Raw genomic sequence first — 16,894 nt, 5'->3', positions numbered from 1 at the left:
GAGGGACAGACATAAATAGGTTTACAATCAAAGAAACTAGTACTAACAACAGGGCGAGAGAAGTGGAGGATGATTCTAGAGCTAGCTTACAACCAGCGGAGAGAAGTGGAGGATGATTCTAGAGCTAGCTTACAACCAGCGGAGAGAAGTGGAGGATGATTCTAGAGCTAGCTTACAACCAGGGGAGAGAAGTGGAGGATGATTCTAGAGCTAGCTGATAACCAGGGGAGAGAAGTGGAGGATGATTCTAGAGCTAGCTGATAACCAGGGGAGAGAAGTGGAGGATGATTCTAGAGCTAGCTTACAACCAGGGGAGAGAAGTGGAGGATGATTCTAGAGCTAGCTGATAACCAGGGGAGAGAAGTGGAGGATGATTCTAGAGCTAGCTGATAACCAGGGGAGAGAAGTGGAGGATGATTCTAGAGCTAGCTGATAACCAGGGGAGAGAAGTGGAGGATGATTCTAGAGCTAGCTGATAACCAGGGGAGAGAAGTGGAGGATGATTCTAGAGCTAGCTTACAACCAGCGGAGAGAAGTGGAGGATGATTCTAGAGCTAGCTTACAACCAGGGGAGAGAAGTGGAGGATGATTCTAGAGCTAGCTTACAACCAGGGGAGAGAAGTGGAGGATGATTCTAGAGCTAGCTTACAACCAGGGGAGAGAAGTGGAGGATGATTCTAGAGCTAGCTTACAACCAGGGGAGAGAAGTGGAGGATGATTCTAGAGCTAGCTTACAACCAGGGGAGAGAAGTGGAGGATGATTCTAGAGCTAGCTGATAACCAGGGGAGAGAAGTGGAGGATGATTCTAGAGCTAGCTGATAACCAGGGGAGAGAAGTGGAGGATGATTCTAGAGCTAGCTGATAACCAGGGGAGAGAAGTGGAGGATGATTCTAGAGCTAGCTTACAACCAGGGGAGAGAAGTGGAGGATGATTCTAGAGCTAGCTGATAACCAGGGGAGAGAAGTGGAGGATGATTCTAGAGCTAGCTTACAACCAGGGGAGAACACTCTCACCTGTAGAGACTCCTTGAATGTTTTCATGTCAATGAAGAACTCCTCCATTGTGTATTTTTTGGCATCAAAGGCAAAGTACTTGGCTGTGGACTCAAACAAAGTTTCCAACTTTTTAAACATGGTGCTCAGAAGCTCATGTTGCTGCTGGGCCTCTTTCAGGAACTCTTGGACACAGTTAAGGAACTCATTGGTCAGTGGGCTGGCTACATGGGGTGGCAACATGGGGTCAATACATGGGGTGGCAACATGGGCTCAACACATTGGGCTCAACTAATTGTGGTCATCACAATGTTATCATCACAATGTGGTCAACTAAATGCCTTCAACAAAATGTGATAACAAAATGTGCTCAACAAAATGTTATTAAAACTAAATGCCTTCAACAAAATGTGCGCAATAAAATGTTATTAAAACTAAATGCCTTCAACAAAATGTGCGCAATAAAATGTTATTAAAACTAAATGCCTTCAACAAAATGTGATAACAAAATGTGCTCAACAAAATGTTATTAAAACTAAATGCCTTCAACAAAATGTGCGCAACAAAATGTTATTACAACTAAATGCCTTCAACAAAATGTGAGCAATAAAAACAGTTCACCACTCTACCCTCCACTGAAAGCAACAAAGGATATTTTCATGACTTCCCCAAACCTGTCATCAGGATCATTTGTTTTGCCCATGTTCTTCAGGTCCAGCTCCAGATCTTTGATCTGTTTGCCCATGCCGTTGATGTTTTTCTGGAGGGTTTCAACTGATACTGGAGACAAACAATGGACATGATCATTTTGGTTACTAATTACAAACTAAACATTTTAAAAGAAAAAAATTGGACACAAGATTTTGGTTCAAAATTACAAACTAAAACTTAACCTATCAACCAACAATATTAAGTTTAATCTATAATATAAGCACCCAGGTAGTGTGTCACTCCTTCCTTCCATCATTGCTATACACAACTTTAAAAAAAAAAATTTTATACTTTTATTTTCAAATAGAAATAATTACATCAGCATATACCAGGGGTCGGCAACCTTTTGAGACGGAAGAGCCAAAAGTTGCAATTTACAAAATTTCCTAGTTTTTAAAGAGCCGCAAATTTTTTTATTTCAATATTATGATATTTTATTAAGATTATAAATGTTTGTTCTGTTCCCAGGTTTGAACATTTAAAAAAGATTCACCGTAGTGAAGCACGGGTATGCAGCTAGCCTATATTACACTAAAGCTTCGCTGGAATTTTCTTTTAATATTAATTTTTATCTTGCTGCCTTCCACACTGACTTAGAGCTGTTCTTCTAATGGTTGGCCATAGAGCTATGTCTTGTGTACAGTTGTATAAATATCTGATGGACCCATTGATATAAGTGTAGCCACTTACCCCTTGCTGCCTTCTCAATGTGTATTGTTATCTGATGGTCCCAGTGATATAAGTGTAGCCACTTACCCCTTGCTGCCTTCTCAATGTGTATTGTTATCTGATGGTCCCAGTGATATAAGTGTAGACACTTACCCCTTGCTGCCTTCTCAATGTGTATTGTTTCATCTATAAACCCTAGGATATCCGGATGTTTTTCTTCCAAGATTTGTGCCAGGAAATGAAGCATTGTTGTGGAGTTATCCTGGCTCTTGGTCCCTTCCAACTGACAAGAAAAACATTCACATATTTAGTCACACAGACTTCATGTTAAAATATTTAGTCACACAGACTGACTTGATGTTAAATATTTAGTCACACAGACTTCATGTTAAAATATTTAGTCACACAGACTTACTTCATGTTAAAATATTTAGTCACACAGACTTCATGTTAAAATATTTAGTCACACAGACTTACTTCATGTTAAAATATTTAGCCACACAGACTTGATGTTAAAATATTTAGTCACACAGACTGACTTCATGTTAAAATATTTAGTCACACAGACTTCATGTTAAAATATTTAGTCACACAGACTTACTTCATGTTAAAATATTTAGCCACACAGACTTGATGTTAAAATATTTAGTCACACAGACTGACTTCATGTTAAAATATTTAGTCACACAGACTTCATGTTAAAATATTTAGTCACACAGACTTACTTCATGTTAAAATATTTAGCCACACAGACTTGATGTTAAAATATTTAGTCACACAGACTGACTTCATGTTAAAATATTTAGCCACACAGACTTGATGTTAAAATATTTAGTCACACAGACTGACTTCATGTTAAAATATTTAGTCACACAGACTTCATGTTAAAATATTTAGTCACACAGACTTACTTCATGTTAAAATATTTAGCCACACAGACTTGATGTTAAAATATTTAGTCACACAGACTGACTTCATGTTAAAATATTTAGCCACACAGACTTGATGTTAAAATATTTAGCCACTCTGTACTACAGCCATGTTAAAGTAGGTGCTGTAGGACTGAATCAGCAGCCAACAGCAACTGTAACAATAACATGAGTATGTCTCTACCCACCTTGGTTAAGAAACTGATGTCAAATCCAATGGACTGGGCATTGCGAGATCCAGAATTCAAGAAGTTTCCCATCAAGAGGAGCAGCTCTAGAAGTTTGGCAAACCTGCGGCTGTTCTTGATCTCTTCACAAGCCTCTGTGGCTGACACCAGGTCCTGAGAATTGTTGATCACAAGTCAACATTTAGTATTGGGCAGGCACTAGGTCCAGAGAACAGTTTGATTGGATCAGAACTTAACATTTAGTATTGGGCAGGCACCAGGTCCAGTTTGATTGGATCAGAACTTAACATTTAGTATTGGGCAGACACTAGGTCCAGAGAACAGTTTGATTGGATCAGAACTTAACATTTAGTGTTGGCAGTATTTTTAAAGACAAATTTGTAAAACCCAGATTGTACTCACAGGTTTAATGTCGGAGACAATCTCAGAAAACCTCATCTTAAACAACAAGGCGTTGAGACGTGGGACGAGTCGTTTGATGGATGACATCTGGAACATCAAGTCAACAAATGTCAGCCAAACATGACAGGTTGTACACTTAATGACACCTGCACACATACACTTTAATGGTTGGTTCATGCACTGACCGTAACAGACACACTTTAATGGTTGGTTCATGCACTGACCGTAACAGACACACTTTAATGGTTGGTTGATGCACTGACCGTAACAGACACACTTTAATGGTTGGTTCATGCACTGACCGTAACAGACACACTTTAATGGTTGGTTCATGCACTGACCGTAACAGACACACTTTAATGGTTGGTTCATGCACTGACCGTAACAGACACACTTGAATGGTTGGTTCATGCACTGACCGTAACAGACACACTTGAATGGTTGGTTCATGCACTGACCGTAACAGACACACTTTAATGGTTGGTTCATGCACTGACCGTAACAGACACACTTATATGGTTGGTTGATGCACTGACCGTAACAGACACACTTTAATGGTTGGTTCATGCACTGACCGTAACAGACACACTTTAATGGTTGGTTCATGCACTGACCGTAACAGACACACTTGAATGGTTGGTTCATGCACTGACCGTAACAGACACACTTGAATGGTTGGTTCATGCACTGACCGTAACAGACACACTTTAATGGTTGGTTCATGCACTGACCGTAACAGACACACTTTAATGGTTGGTTGATGCACTGACCGTAACAGACACACTTTAATGGTTGGTTGATGCACTGACCGTAACAGACACACTTTAATGGTTGGTTGATGCACTGACCGTAACAGACACACTTTAATGGTTGGTTGATGATGCACTGACCGTAACAGATACACTTTAATGGTTGGTTCATGCACTGACCGTAACAGACACACTTTAATGATTGGTTGATGCACTGACCATAACAGACACACTTTAATGGTTGGTTGATGCACTGACCGTAACAGCAAACTGCTCAGGTTCGGCCAACTCACTGTAGTCCTCCTTGAGTTCTGACAACTTCTTCATCTCCTCAGGCTCGGGCATGTATTTGATCAGCTGTTCCAACATGGCTGCCGTCAGATTGGCCTCGTCAATGCTCACTATTCGCCGTTTGATTTCAGTGTAGGGGATCTTTATAGAGGCCAACAATATAGCTGCAATACCAACAACCAAGTTTGTCAGTTTACTAACAACCACTACATCTGAACTATTCAAACTTTACATGTAAAAAAATGTTGAACTCTCTAAATTTTCCTAGGTTGACTAGGAAGATAAATAACATAAAAACAAAAATTACATAGATTCTGGCCAGATTTCATATCTAAAACCTTGAGTTCTTTCCCCTTCTTGGCTGGCTTCTTCTCTGTGGCTTGTGACTCTTCTTTTTTAGCTGAAGGAGAGAGTAAGTGGGAGTGTAGTGATAGATGAGTGTTATTGGGAGTGAGGTCATCTTATAGGTAGTGTAGTGATGTTATTGGGAGTGTAGTCATCTTATTGGGAGTGTTGTCATGGATGGGGCAAGTGTTATTGTGAGTGTTGTCATGTTATTGGGAGTGTAGTCATCTTATTGGGAGTGTTGTCATGGATGGGGCAAGTGTTATTGTGAGTGTTGTCATGTTATTGGGAGTGTAGTCATGTTATTGGGAGTGTAGTCATCTTATTGGGAGTGTTGTCATGGATGGGGCAAGTGTTATTGTGAGTGTTGTCATGTTATTGGGAGTGTTGTGATGTTACTGGTAGTGTTGTCATGGATGGGGCAAGTGTTATTGTGAGTGTTGTCATGTTATTGGGAGTGTTGTGATGTTACTGGTAGTGTTGTCATCTTATTGGTAGTGTAGTCATGGATGGGGCAAGTGTTATTGGGAGTGTAGTCATGGTACATTTTAAGTCAAGCAATTTTATTATAAAACTCCCTACTATTGTTAAATAAAGGAATTGTATGGCCAGGATGTAAGTAAAATTTGAGAAATAAATTTTTAAATTATAAAAAAATAAATTGTATTAAACTGTTTCCACCAGCACAGGTAAAGTTGAGTTAAAATTGTTAAAAAACCTACGTGGGGCTTTTGTGGAAAACATCTCTTCTAGGGTGCTAAAAATATCTGGGCTCTCAAATTCCTCTTCTCTTAGTTGCACCCAGATGGAATCTTTCTCTAGCTGTTTGGGGTTCAGCTGTGGAAACAGGAGATAGAGCTAACTTCAACAGCAGTACAATATGGGTTCAGCTATCAACAGCAATAAAATATGGGTTCAGCTATCAACAGCAATAAAATAAGGGTACAGCTACAGATGTATGAATTCAACAAAAAGTAAACAAGAATAAAATAAATATTAGGATACACTGAGGTATCAGATTAAGATAAGAGATATCTCTTACTTTATTCCAGTTTAATCTCTTGGTGTTGGTAGCCTGATATTTCTTCTTGGGTGCCATTCCAAAAGGCAGCTGGTTTGAAGGTGGGGAAAATGCAAGAGGGGGTGGGGGACCCATACCAGGCGGAGGAGGGGGGCCCATACCTGGTGGAGGTGGTGGACCCATCCCAGGGGGTGGGGGTGGCGGAGGGGGTCCTCCAAATGGTGGGGGAGGTGGCGGGGGAGGTGGGCCCCCTCCAGGTGGTGGGGGAGGTGGAGGGGGTGGAGGAGGGCCGCCACCAGGAGGAGGGGGAGGAGGGGGTGGAGGAGGGGGGCCCCCAGGTGGGGGTGGGGGTCCACCTGGACTTTTGTTTAGAACAGCACTGATGTTGGCCCCAATGCCCTGACTGATCTAGAAAAGTCAAACAACAACATTAGTATACTGATATGATCCTGTACACAGCAGTAAAACACAACAACACAGACATCACATTAGTTATTCATGCTTCTAGTTTTCAAATTTTAAACTTTGGCTCAAGCAAAATTAAAATTAATTCTAAAATAAAATTATTTTAATTTCACCAAATGTAAAAACTAATTTTAATCTTTACCACTGTTAAGAGGAGGGAGCAGGGGGGGGGGGGGGGGGGGGGGGTTACATACTTTTTCTTTCAGCTGTGTTAGTTCTAGCTCATACTGTTGTATTTTGCCCTCTAGACTGGTGGCCTTGGCCTCTGACTCTTGTTTGGCCGTCAGGGCATTGTCCAACTTAATGGTCATGTCTGCTACACTCATTTCACCAGTGTCTTCAAATTTTGATCTTTCTGACAAGGTATCTGAAATTTTTTTTACAATAGTTGGACTGAATTGAATTTAAAATTAAAGCTAAAAACACAAATCAAATTTGAAAATAATTTGAAAGTAACAGTAAATGATAAGTTAACCATTAATGTCCCGTAACGCCCGCTGCCGCCCGACACCGTTAATGTCCCGTAACGCCCGCTGCCGCCCGCTTACAATACGCATAGAAAAATTAAATTTGTTTCACTAAAATTTGGCCTACAAATCCTAATTTTTAACTAAACAGGAAGTCGGATACTTTCAGCATCCTTTTCCGGTCTTCTAATTTCAATGGCGCTTTTGAAAGATAAAAAATAAAAGTTTCTTTCTATCTCGAAATTTTAGACTCATCTGTCCTATTTTTAGTAGATTTAATATTAAAAATAAAATAAAATAATGCCTCTAAACGTATCTAGGCATGTATTTTATGAATTATATATCTTAAACATAACCAAATTGATATTTAACTGTTAAATTCGATGCATAGTTGTTTAGACAAAAATAAATAAAGTTGACTACCAAAAATGACCTGTTTTGAATTTTCTCCGACATTTTTTATTTTTATTCTGTACTTGTACCGAATATAATATATTCTATTTAATACTGTTGGAAAGCCAGGTTTATTCCCAAAATTAAGCAGTACTTTTTATCTTAATTTTCAATTTCATTTAGACAAAAACAAATATTTTGTGAAACTATTCTCTTGATCATACAGAGTTATGCTCCTTACATTGGGCCGTCATGGGTGGAGTTTTGGTAGAATGAATGGGACATTAATGGTTAATGCAATATTTTTTTGCAAAGTTTTTTCCCCAAATTATTTAAATTGTCGAGTTGTCACAATAAAAAAATCTTACTTAGCAAAGGTTCCACGTCAATTTCAAATCTCTGGGTTAATCTAAAGTCTGGGTCGCAGCCACTACGGTGGAGGACGATTTGTGTGATACATTCTTCAATCAGTTTGTAGTACTGCGGCCTGAAAACATTCACATCACAAACATCTGTGAGCCCACAAATTGGTGTTTAAAATTAACTTTCAAGTCAGTATGTAAAGAAAATAATAGCAAACAAGTCTAACCAACCAGAGACTCACCTAGCAAACAAGTCTAACCAACAAGAGACTCACCTAGCAACCAAGTCTAACCAACCAGAGACTCACCTAGCAAACAAGTCTAACCAACAAGAGACTCACCTAGCAACCAAGTCTAACCAACCAGAGACTCACCTAGCAAACAAGTCTAACCAACAAGAGACTCACCTAGCAACCAAGTCTAACCAACCAGAGACTCACCTAGCAACCAAGTCTAACCAACAAGAGACTCACCTAGCAACCAAGTCTAACCAACAAGAGACTCACCTAGCAAACAAGTCTAACCAACTAGAGATTCTCCTAGCAACCAAGTCAAGCAACCAGAGACTCACCTAGCAAACAAGTCATCTCTGATGAGCAGAAGATGCTGTAGGATAGAGAGGAAGTATGGCTCGGCCACTGTGTTGCTCACGGAGCTGAGTATAAGATTAAAACAAGCCCTAGGATCTGTGGGACAGTTAAGGTTTCTTCCAACATTTTTTGGTCCCACAACTTGGTTATGGTTACTCTTATTTTTACTTAGTTTTACTAATAGAGCTACCCCCTCCCCAATGTTTGATGCATGCCTACATTCCTTTCAGTGGGAACTTCCATACATGAGGAAAAGGTTAACTACAGCAACCCATCATGTTTCCCAACAAAAAAGGATTAAGCAAATACAGGAAATTATAAAATCTAAATACTTATCAGGTACTGTTTTATAGTATCCAGAACTTTTTGCAGCTGCCTATTTTATTTAGGCTTATCTTACATTTAAGGTGTCTTGAACTTTGATTATAACAATTATGCATAAGAAAATGTGTGTGTCTTCAGCTTGATGACATATGGTCCTAGGATACCCCAAGACCATTTAGCTACACTCCATTACCCTCTTACTATAAGGTTATTCAATCTCCATGCTGATGTTATTTGTTCGGCCCCCCCCCCCCCCCCCATATAAACTAAAAGGATATTCAATCTCCATGCTGATGTTGTCATAGCGATGTGAGAAATCTTCCTGGTCCTCTTCCTTGTGCTCATTGAAGATCTTGACGTGGGTCTGTAGCTCCATGTCCCCTTGTTGTTCCAGCCACTGCGCATGATAAACATGGACCATATTGTCATGTACCACAATAAACATGGACCATATTGTCATGTACCACAATAAACATGGACCATATTGTTATGTATCACAATAAACATGGACCACATTGTCATGTACCACAATATTTATGGACCACATTGTCATGTATCACAGTTATCATGGACCATACTGTCATGTACTAGAATAAACATAGCCCATGTTGTCATGTACTAAAGTAATCATGGACCACATTGTCATGTACCTCAATATTCATGGACCACATTGTCATGTACCAAAGTAATCATGGACCACAATAATCATGGACCATATTGTCATGTACTCCCCAACAAAACGAACTTCTAAGTAAAAGAGATATTTGGTCAAGACTTACAGTCAGTAGATCAATGAGTCCAGCTCGCATAAACTCATTTCTTAAATGCATCCTAAAGTCCAGGTCATCTGGGGTGAAGACGATGGCGTTGACCAGCTGTATACAGGCCACCTGCGGACATATGCAAGGATTTTAGATTAACTTGCAGCATTACCAACATTACTTCAACCATTATACTAGTTCAACTTGCAGCATTACCAACATTACTTCAACCATTATACTAGTTCAACTTGCAGCATTACCAGCATTACTTCAACCATTATACTAGTTCAACTTGCAGCATTACCAACATTACTTCAACCATGATACTAGTTCAACTTGCAGCATTACCAACATTACTTCAACCATTATACTAGTTCAACTTGCAGCATTACCAACATTACTTCAACCATTATACTAGTTCAACCTGCAGCATTACCAACATTACTTCAACCATTATACTAGTTCAACCTGCAGCATTACCAACATTACTGCAACCATTATACTAGTTCAACTTGCAGCATTACCAACATTACTTCAACCATTATACTAGTTCAACCTGCAGCATTACCAACATTACTTCAACCATAATACTAGTTCAACTTGCAGCATTACCAACATTACTTCAACCATTATACTAGTTCAACTTGCAGCATTACCAACATTACTTCAACCATTATACTAGTTCAACTTGCAGCATTACCAACATTACTTCAACCATTATACTAGTTCAACCTGCAGCATTACCAACATTACTTCAACCATTATACTAGTTCAACCTGCAGCATTACCAACATTACTTCAACCATTATACTAGTTCAACCTGCAGCATTACCAACATTACTTCAACCATTATACTAGTTCAACCTGCAGCATTACCAACATTACTGCAACCATTATACTAGTTCAACTTGCAGCATTACCAACATTACTTCAACCATTATACTAGTTCAACCTGCAGCATTACCAACATTACTTCAACCATGATACTAGTTCAACTTGCAGCATTACCAACATTACTTCAACCATTATACTAGTTCAACTTGCAGCATTACCAACATTACTTCAACCATTATACTAGTTCAACTTGCAGCATTACCAACATTACTTCAACCATTATACTAGTTCAACTTGCAGCATTACCAACATTACCTCAACCATGATATTACTTTAAACAGTGAGATACCTAGCTCCAGCATGGAGAGAAAAACCTTACCTAGCTCCAGCATGAAGAGAAAAACCTAACCTAGCTCCAGCATGAAGAGAAAAACCTTACCTGCATGGCAGGCTGATCCCTCATACCCAGCCCAGAGATGATAGGGTTAAACCTCTCCTGGTTGCGGATTTCTCCACACACTGTCATCCCTTCTAGAACTTTCTCATGGCTGTAACAGAAAACAACAGGTTCATGCAATATTTTGGTGCAACGTTTTTAAAAAAAACTGTAACTGAATTTAGTGGTCAAATGTAACGGTAATTTTATTCTTTAAAAACAGCATAACAAAAGTTAAGTAGTAAGACTAAGTTAATTTTTTACAAAAAAAAAAACAACACATTCAGCCAACCAGTGAGACTATATTTACAAAATTCCCAATTGACCAATTAGAGAGCAAGTAGATTGTTTACCATACATCCATTCAACCAATCTGATAGCAGATACAATATTTTCAAACATGCATTCAGCCAATCAGACAACAGATACACTGTTTACACTACACTTGTTCAGCCAATCAGACAGCAGATAAAATGTTTACAATATACCCATTAGGAGGCACAAGACACATGGCAGCCAACAAACGAACAGCTTCAAGCATTGTGGGTGGGTCTGCTGGGTCCACAGTACGGGACAGTATGGTCAAAGCTTCCTCATGGTCCAAAATACTCTTTAGCCCAAACTGAAATATTGGTACAAAAACATGCTTACACATGCTGCTTGCCATGCTTGCTGTGTAAAGCATGAATACTGTACGTATCTACTGTTAAGACATACACACTAAACAATAGTATTTTTTTCTCTAATTATAGCTAAGTATTTCAATGTTGCACAATGGACATAGACCTTGGTAGCATGCACATGATACAATGTACAGACCACATTTAAACAAGATTGAACTTAATTTAGCCACCAACAAATGTCTGTCAAACTGTTGGAACAATAAATGGAGCACATACAGGTGGAGCTAACGTACAAACATGGATCACAGTTCTACAAACCTTGTTGTTCATGAAAGCTTTCAAGCATCGCACACATTCATACGTACTTCTCCGCTCCGAAATACTGAGGAGAAATGGTGAGCTACAGTTATTAAACAAATTTGATTGATTCAGTTTTCAAACAGACCTCCCTCAACTTAGGCATGTTATTTTTCTTTTCAAATTAAATTTTTAAGTTTAGAAGCTCAAATAGGCACTGAAAAAATGTGCTAAAAAGGAATTTGAGAAGAATATTTGATGCCATGTTGATTCTCTTTACGATATTTCAACCTGCAAGACAACTGGCTAATTCGTTAGTCACTAAAACAGGGCTCTTTAGGTTTACCAAACACCAAAGAAAATAGGATTCTATCAAAGTTATTTCTAATCTTAATGTGTCTGAGCTATAGTATCTAAACAGTTGTAAAATTTAGAAATCTCCATTGCTTCAAATTAGTATAACACATGCATATACAATGTGTAAATGTTTACACATTTTTTGATTACACTAATTAAAAACAAAACCATATCATAAAAATGACAATCAAACATTGGAAAACAAACCAACAGTAGTGGACAACAAATTCTATCAATATGATGTGTGTGTGGATAGATGTAGGAATTGTAACAATGTGAGAACATAGGTGATATGTGGGTGGGGAGGGGAACAAAGAGGGTGTTTTTTTGTTGAGTGAAGCAAATAAACAAAGTATATTTGGTATGTATAGAAACAACCATCAAATGCTGAAATATGCTGGGTTTTGTATAGGAGTTCAAAGTAGGTGCCAATATTGACATCTTGTGAAGGTTTTGTATGAGTTCACAGTAAGTGCCAATATTCACATCTTGTGAAGGTTTTGTGTGAGTTCACAGTTAGTGCCAATATTCACATCTTGTGAAGGTTTTGTATGAGTTCACAGTAAGTGCCAATATTCACATCTTGTGAAGGTTTTGTGTGAGTTCACAGTTAGTGCCAATATTCACATCTTGTGAAGGTTTTGTATGAGTTCACAGTAAGTGCCAATATTCACATCTTGTGAAGGTTTTGTGTGAGTTCACAGTTAGTGCCAATATTCACATCTTGTGAAGGTTTTGTATGAGTTCACAGTAAGTGCCAATATTCACATCTTGTGAAGGTTTTGTATGAGTTCACAGTTAGTGCCAATATTCACATCTTGTGAAGGTTTTGTATGAGTTCACAGTAAGTGCCAATATTCACATCTTGTGAAGGTTTTGTATGAGTTCACAGTTAGTGCCAATATTCACATCTTGTGAAGGTTTTGTATGAGTTCACAGTTAGTGCCAATATTGACATCTTGTGAAGGTTTTGTATGAGTTCACAGTTAGTGCCAATATTGACATCTTGTGAAGGTTTTGTATGAGTTCACAGTTAGTGCCAATATTCACATCTTGTGAAGGTTTTGTATGAGTTCACAGTTAGTGCCAATATTCACATCTTGTGAAGGTTTTGTATGAGTTCACAGTAAGTGCCAATATTCACATCTTGTGAAGGTTTTGTATGAGTTCACAGTAAGTGCCAATATTCACATCTTGTGAAGGTTTTGTATGAGTTCACAGTTAGTGCCAATATTGACATCTTGTGAAGGTTTTGTATGAGTTCACAGTTAGTGCCAATATTGACATCTTGTGAAGGTTTTGTATGAGTTCACAGTTAGTGCCAATATTCACATCTTGTGAAGGTTTTGTATGAGTTCACAGTAAGTGCCAATATTCACATCTTGTGAAGGTTTTGTATGAGTTCACAGTAAGTGCCAATATTCACATCTTGTGAAGGTTTTGTATGAGTTCACAGTAAGTGCCAATATTCACATCTTGTGAAGGTTTTGTATGAGTTCACAGTTAGTGCCAATATTCACATCTTGTGAAGGTTTTGTGTGTTTTTTGTATCCCACACAAGTTTGAAGTCAGCACTAAGACAATGTGTGGGTACCCAACACAAAGACTTTTGTATCCCACACCAGTTTGATGTGAGGTCAGCACTAACAGAATGTGTGGGTACCCAACACAAAATCCAGCAGGGTAGCAGGACATCGAGCTATTCACTCAAACCCTCATCAGCTTGAATGTATTTTAGGAGGTTTAATGACAATAACGAGACATTGGGAGAGGGGTGGGGGGAGATAGGAGAACCTTACTAATTAGGTCCTTGATAAGACAAGATTAGATTTGAGGAGATGCAAACTTGAGGGGAAGGTTATTTAATTATTTTTAATTAACTTATTCACATAGGAGAGTTAACTTTGATAAGCCTAAAGATACTCTAAAGAGTGGCTACTGAAGGCACAGTTTTAAAAAAATGGAGTTTTAGCACCATCTTTTATTTTACAAGTTTGAACAGAATGCTAGTAATGAAAAAATATAACACTTGATGCCATTCTATTTCCTTTGTGCTGGACTAGGATTGACGGCCAAACAAGTTTTTTCAAATGTATTGATACTTTTCTCCCGTCAATTTCATTGAATGTAAAATTGTCATAATATGGATGAAAAAAAAACCAAATAACTAACAAATAGTGTTAATAGCACTTTAAAAAATTTAATTCCAAACATTCTCAGCTACAAGAGGTATTCATATCAATTTAGAAGAATGTTCAAGGCATAAAGGGAATAGATGAGAAGTGTCTGGGCATGATATACTCAACTTTTCTGAGGTTTCGTAGTACCTATAGCTATAAGATAACAACAGACTTGGATCAAGGTTGTATTGGTTTTGTTGGTTGTTTTTTTTTCAGAATTTTTTTTTTATTTGTGTAGCTGTACAAACTTTTTTTGAGGTGTGTTGGCATCCAACACTAATAACAATCACACAAAAAAAAAAAACCACATTTGATTTTAAAAATGTTCATTAATACTTAAATATTTCTCTCAACCTTAAATATTGAACACTTAATGATTGGTTATAAAAATAAACTTACTTGTCACAGCAGTAGGTTAAATTCTTTAAGATAGAGTTAAGTCCCCTTTCACCAAATTCCTGGACCCAACTGTGTAAAAAAAAATAATTAAATAAGTATTAAGAACACCAGGTAATTTTATTACAAACCCAATATAAGATTTTAATTTACTGGAACAGTTTGACTACTATTGTCAGAAAGTCAATGCAACTGTCCAGACAACAGTTTGACTACTCTTGTCAGAAAGTCAATGCAACTGTCCAGACAACAGTTTGACTACTCTTGTCAGAAAGTCAATGCAACTGTCCAGACAACAGTTTGACTACTATTGTCAGAAAGTCAATAAAACTGTCCAGTCAACAGTTTGACTACTCTTGTCAGAAAGTCAATGCAACTGTCCAGACAATAGTTGGACTACTATTGTCAGAAAGTCAATGCAACTGTCCAGTCAACAGTTTGACTACTATTGTCAGAAAGTAAATGCAACTGTCCAGACAACAGTTTGACTACTATTGTCATAAAAGTAAATGCAACTGTCCAGTCAATAGTTTGACTACTATTGTCAGAAAGTCAATGCAACTGTCCAGTCAATAGTTTGACTACAGTTGTCAGAAAGTCAATGTAACTGTCCAGTCAAGACATACCTGACAGGTTTACTGGTCAGTGAGACTCTCAAGGCCTCTAGGACTGCCGTCCGTTTAGCACCTTTGATGTCAGGGTTTAAAAGTTCAGCTATAAAATGTTGTGGGGTATCCAGCTCTCCACCTTTGGCCTGTGGGAACATAAGCAAAAAATAAAGTCATCAGTGTAAACATGTTGCTTGTCAACTCTGTACAAAATACTATAGGCTAAAAGTTGAATGTGTGTAGCTTTGTAGGTGAGTGTGTTGATGGTATGTAGTGCTGATGGTGTGTAGTGTTGATGGTGTGTAGTGTTGATGGTGTGTGTGTAGTGTTGATGGTGTGTTGTGTTGATGGTGAGTGTGTAGTGTTGATGTTGTGTAGTGTTGATGGTGTGTAGTGTTGATGGTGTGTAGTGTTGATGGTGTTGTGTGTTGATGGGGTGTAGTGTTGATGGTGTGTAGCATTGATGGTGTGTGTGTAGTGTTGATGGTGTGTTGTGTTGATGGTGTGTAGTGTTGATGGTGAGTGTAGTGTTGATGGTGTGTAGTGTTGATGGTGTGTAGTGTTGATGGTGTGTAGCATTGATGGTGTGTGTTGTGTTGATGGTGTGTTGTGTTGATGGTGTGTAGTGTTGATGGTGAGTTGTTGTGTTGATGGTGTGTAGTGTTGATGGTGAGTTGTTGTGTTGATGGTGTGTTGTGTTGATGGTGTGTAGTGTTGATGGTGAGTGTAGTGTTGATGGTGAGTTGTGTTGATGGTGTGTAGTGTTGATGGTGTGTAGTGTTGATGGTGAGTGTAGTGTTGATGGTGTGTTGTGTTGATGGTGTGTGTGTAGTGTTGATGGTGAGTGTGTAGTGTTGATGTTGTGTAGTGTTGATGGTGTGTAGTGTTGATGGTGTGTAGTGTTGATGGTGTGTAGTGTTGATGGTGTGGTGTGTTGATGGGGTGTAGTGTTGATGGTGTGTAGCATTGATGGTGAGTGTGTAGTGTTGATGGTGAGTGTAGTGTTGATGGTGTGTTGTGTTGATGGTGTGTAGTGTTGATGGTGTGTAGTGTTGATGGTGTGTAGTGTTGATGGTGTGTAGTGTTGATGGTGTGTTGTGTTGATGGTGTGTTGTGTTGATGGTGTGTAGTGTTGATGGTGAGTGTAGTGTTGATGGCGAGTTGTTGTGTTGATGGTGTGTTGTGTTGATGGTGTGTAGTGTTGATGGTGAGTGTAGTGTTGATGGTGAGTTGTGTTGATGGTGTGTAGTGTTGATGGTGTGTAGTGTTGATGGTGAGTGTAGTGTTGATGGTGTGTTGTGTTGATGGTGTGTAGTGTTGATGGTGTGTAGAGTTGATGGTGAGTGTAGTGTTGATGGTGTGTAGTGTTGATGGTGTGTAGTGTTGATGGTGAGTTGTGTTGATGGTGTGTAGCATTGATGGTGAGTGTGTAGTGTTGATGGTGTGTGTAGTGTTGATGGTGAGTGTAGTGTTGATGGTGTGTAGTGTTGATGGTGAGTGTG

The 16,894-nt window shown here is 38.7% G+C and overlaps 1 protein-coding gene across 18 annotated transcripts in view; it reads right to left on the bottom strand.

Annotated features, from left to right (window-relative positions):
* Positions 1–16,894, bottom strand: part of LOC131937266 (protein diaphanous homolog 2) — a 45,253-nt gene that overhangs the window by 7,498 nt on the left and 20,861 nt on the right. For all 18 annotated transcript variants that reach the window (XM_059294636.1, XM_059294576.1, XM_059294585.1 and 15 more), the window contains exons 5-23: positions 15,411–15,538; positions 14,788–14,856; positions 11,873–11,936; positions 11,420–11,553; positions 10,935–11,043; positions 9,680–9,790; positions 9,179–9,297; positions 8,558–8,674; positions 7,993–8,111; positions 6,959–7,131; positions 6,321–6,707; positions 6,001–6,115; positions 5,241–5,333; positions 4,901–5,097; positions 3,894–3,980; positions 3,492–3,644; positions 2,528–2,657; positions 1,652–1,774; positions 1,016–1,182 (exon numbers count right to left, since the gene is read on the bottom strand). In XM_059294636.1, coding sequence (XP_059150619.1) covers positions 1,016–1,182; positions 1,652–1,774; positions 2,528–2,657; positions 3,492–3,644; positions 3,894–3,980; positions 4,901–5,097; positions 5,241–5,333; positions 6,001–6,115; positions 6,321–6,707; positions 6,959–7,131; positions 7,993–8,111; positions 8,558–8,674; positions 9,179–9,297; positions 9,680–9,790; positions 10,935–11,043; positions 11,420–11,553; positions 11,873–11,936; positions 14,788–14,856; positions 15,411–15,538 — 2,595 coding nt within the window. The remainder of the gene's footprint in view (positions 1–1,015; positions 1,183–1,651; positions 1,775–2,527; positions 2,658–3,491; positions 3,645–3,893; positions 3,981–4,900; positions 5,098–5,240; positions 5,334–6,000; positions 6,116–6,320; positions 6,708–6,958; positions 7,132–7,992; positions 8,112–8,557; positions 8,675–9,178; positions 9,298–9,679; positions 9,791–10,934; positions 11,044–11,419; positions 11,554–11,872; positions 11,937–14,787; positions 14,857–15,410; positions 15,539–16,894) is intronic.

This window comes from Physella acuta, unplaced genomic scaffold (assembly GCF_028476545.2).
Source record: "Physella acuta isolate Inbredline_101_S28 unplaced genomic scaffold, ASM2847654v3 ptg000017l, whole genome shotgun sequence".
In the NCBI taxonomy this organism is placed as follows: Eukaryota; Metazoa; Mollusca; class Gastropoda; family Physidae; genus Physella; species Physella acuta.
This window is presented reverse-complemented; position numbering and strand designations above follow the sequence as displayed.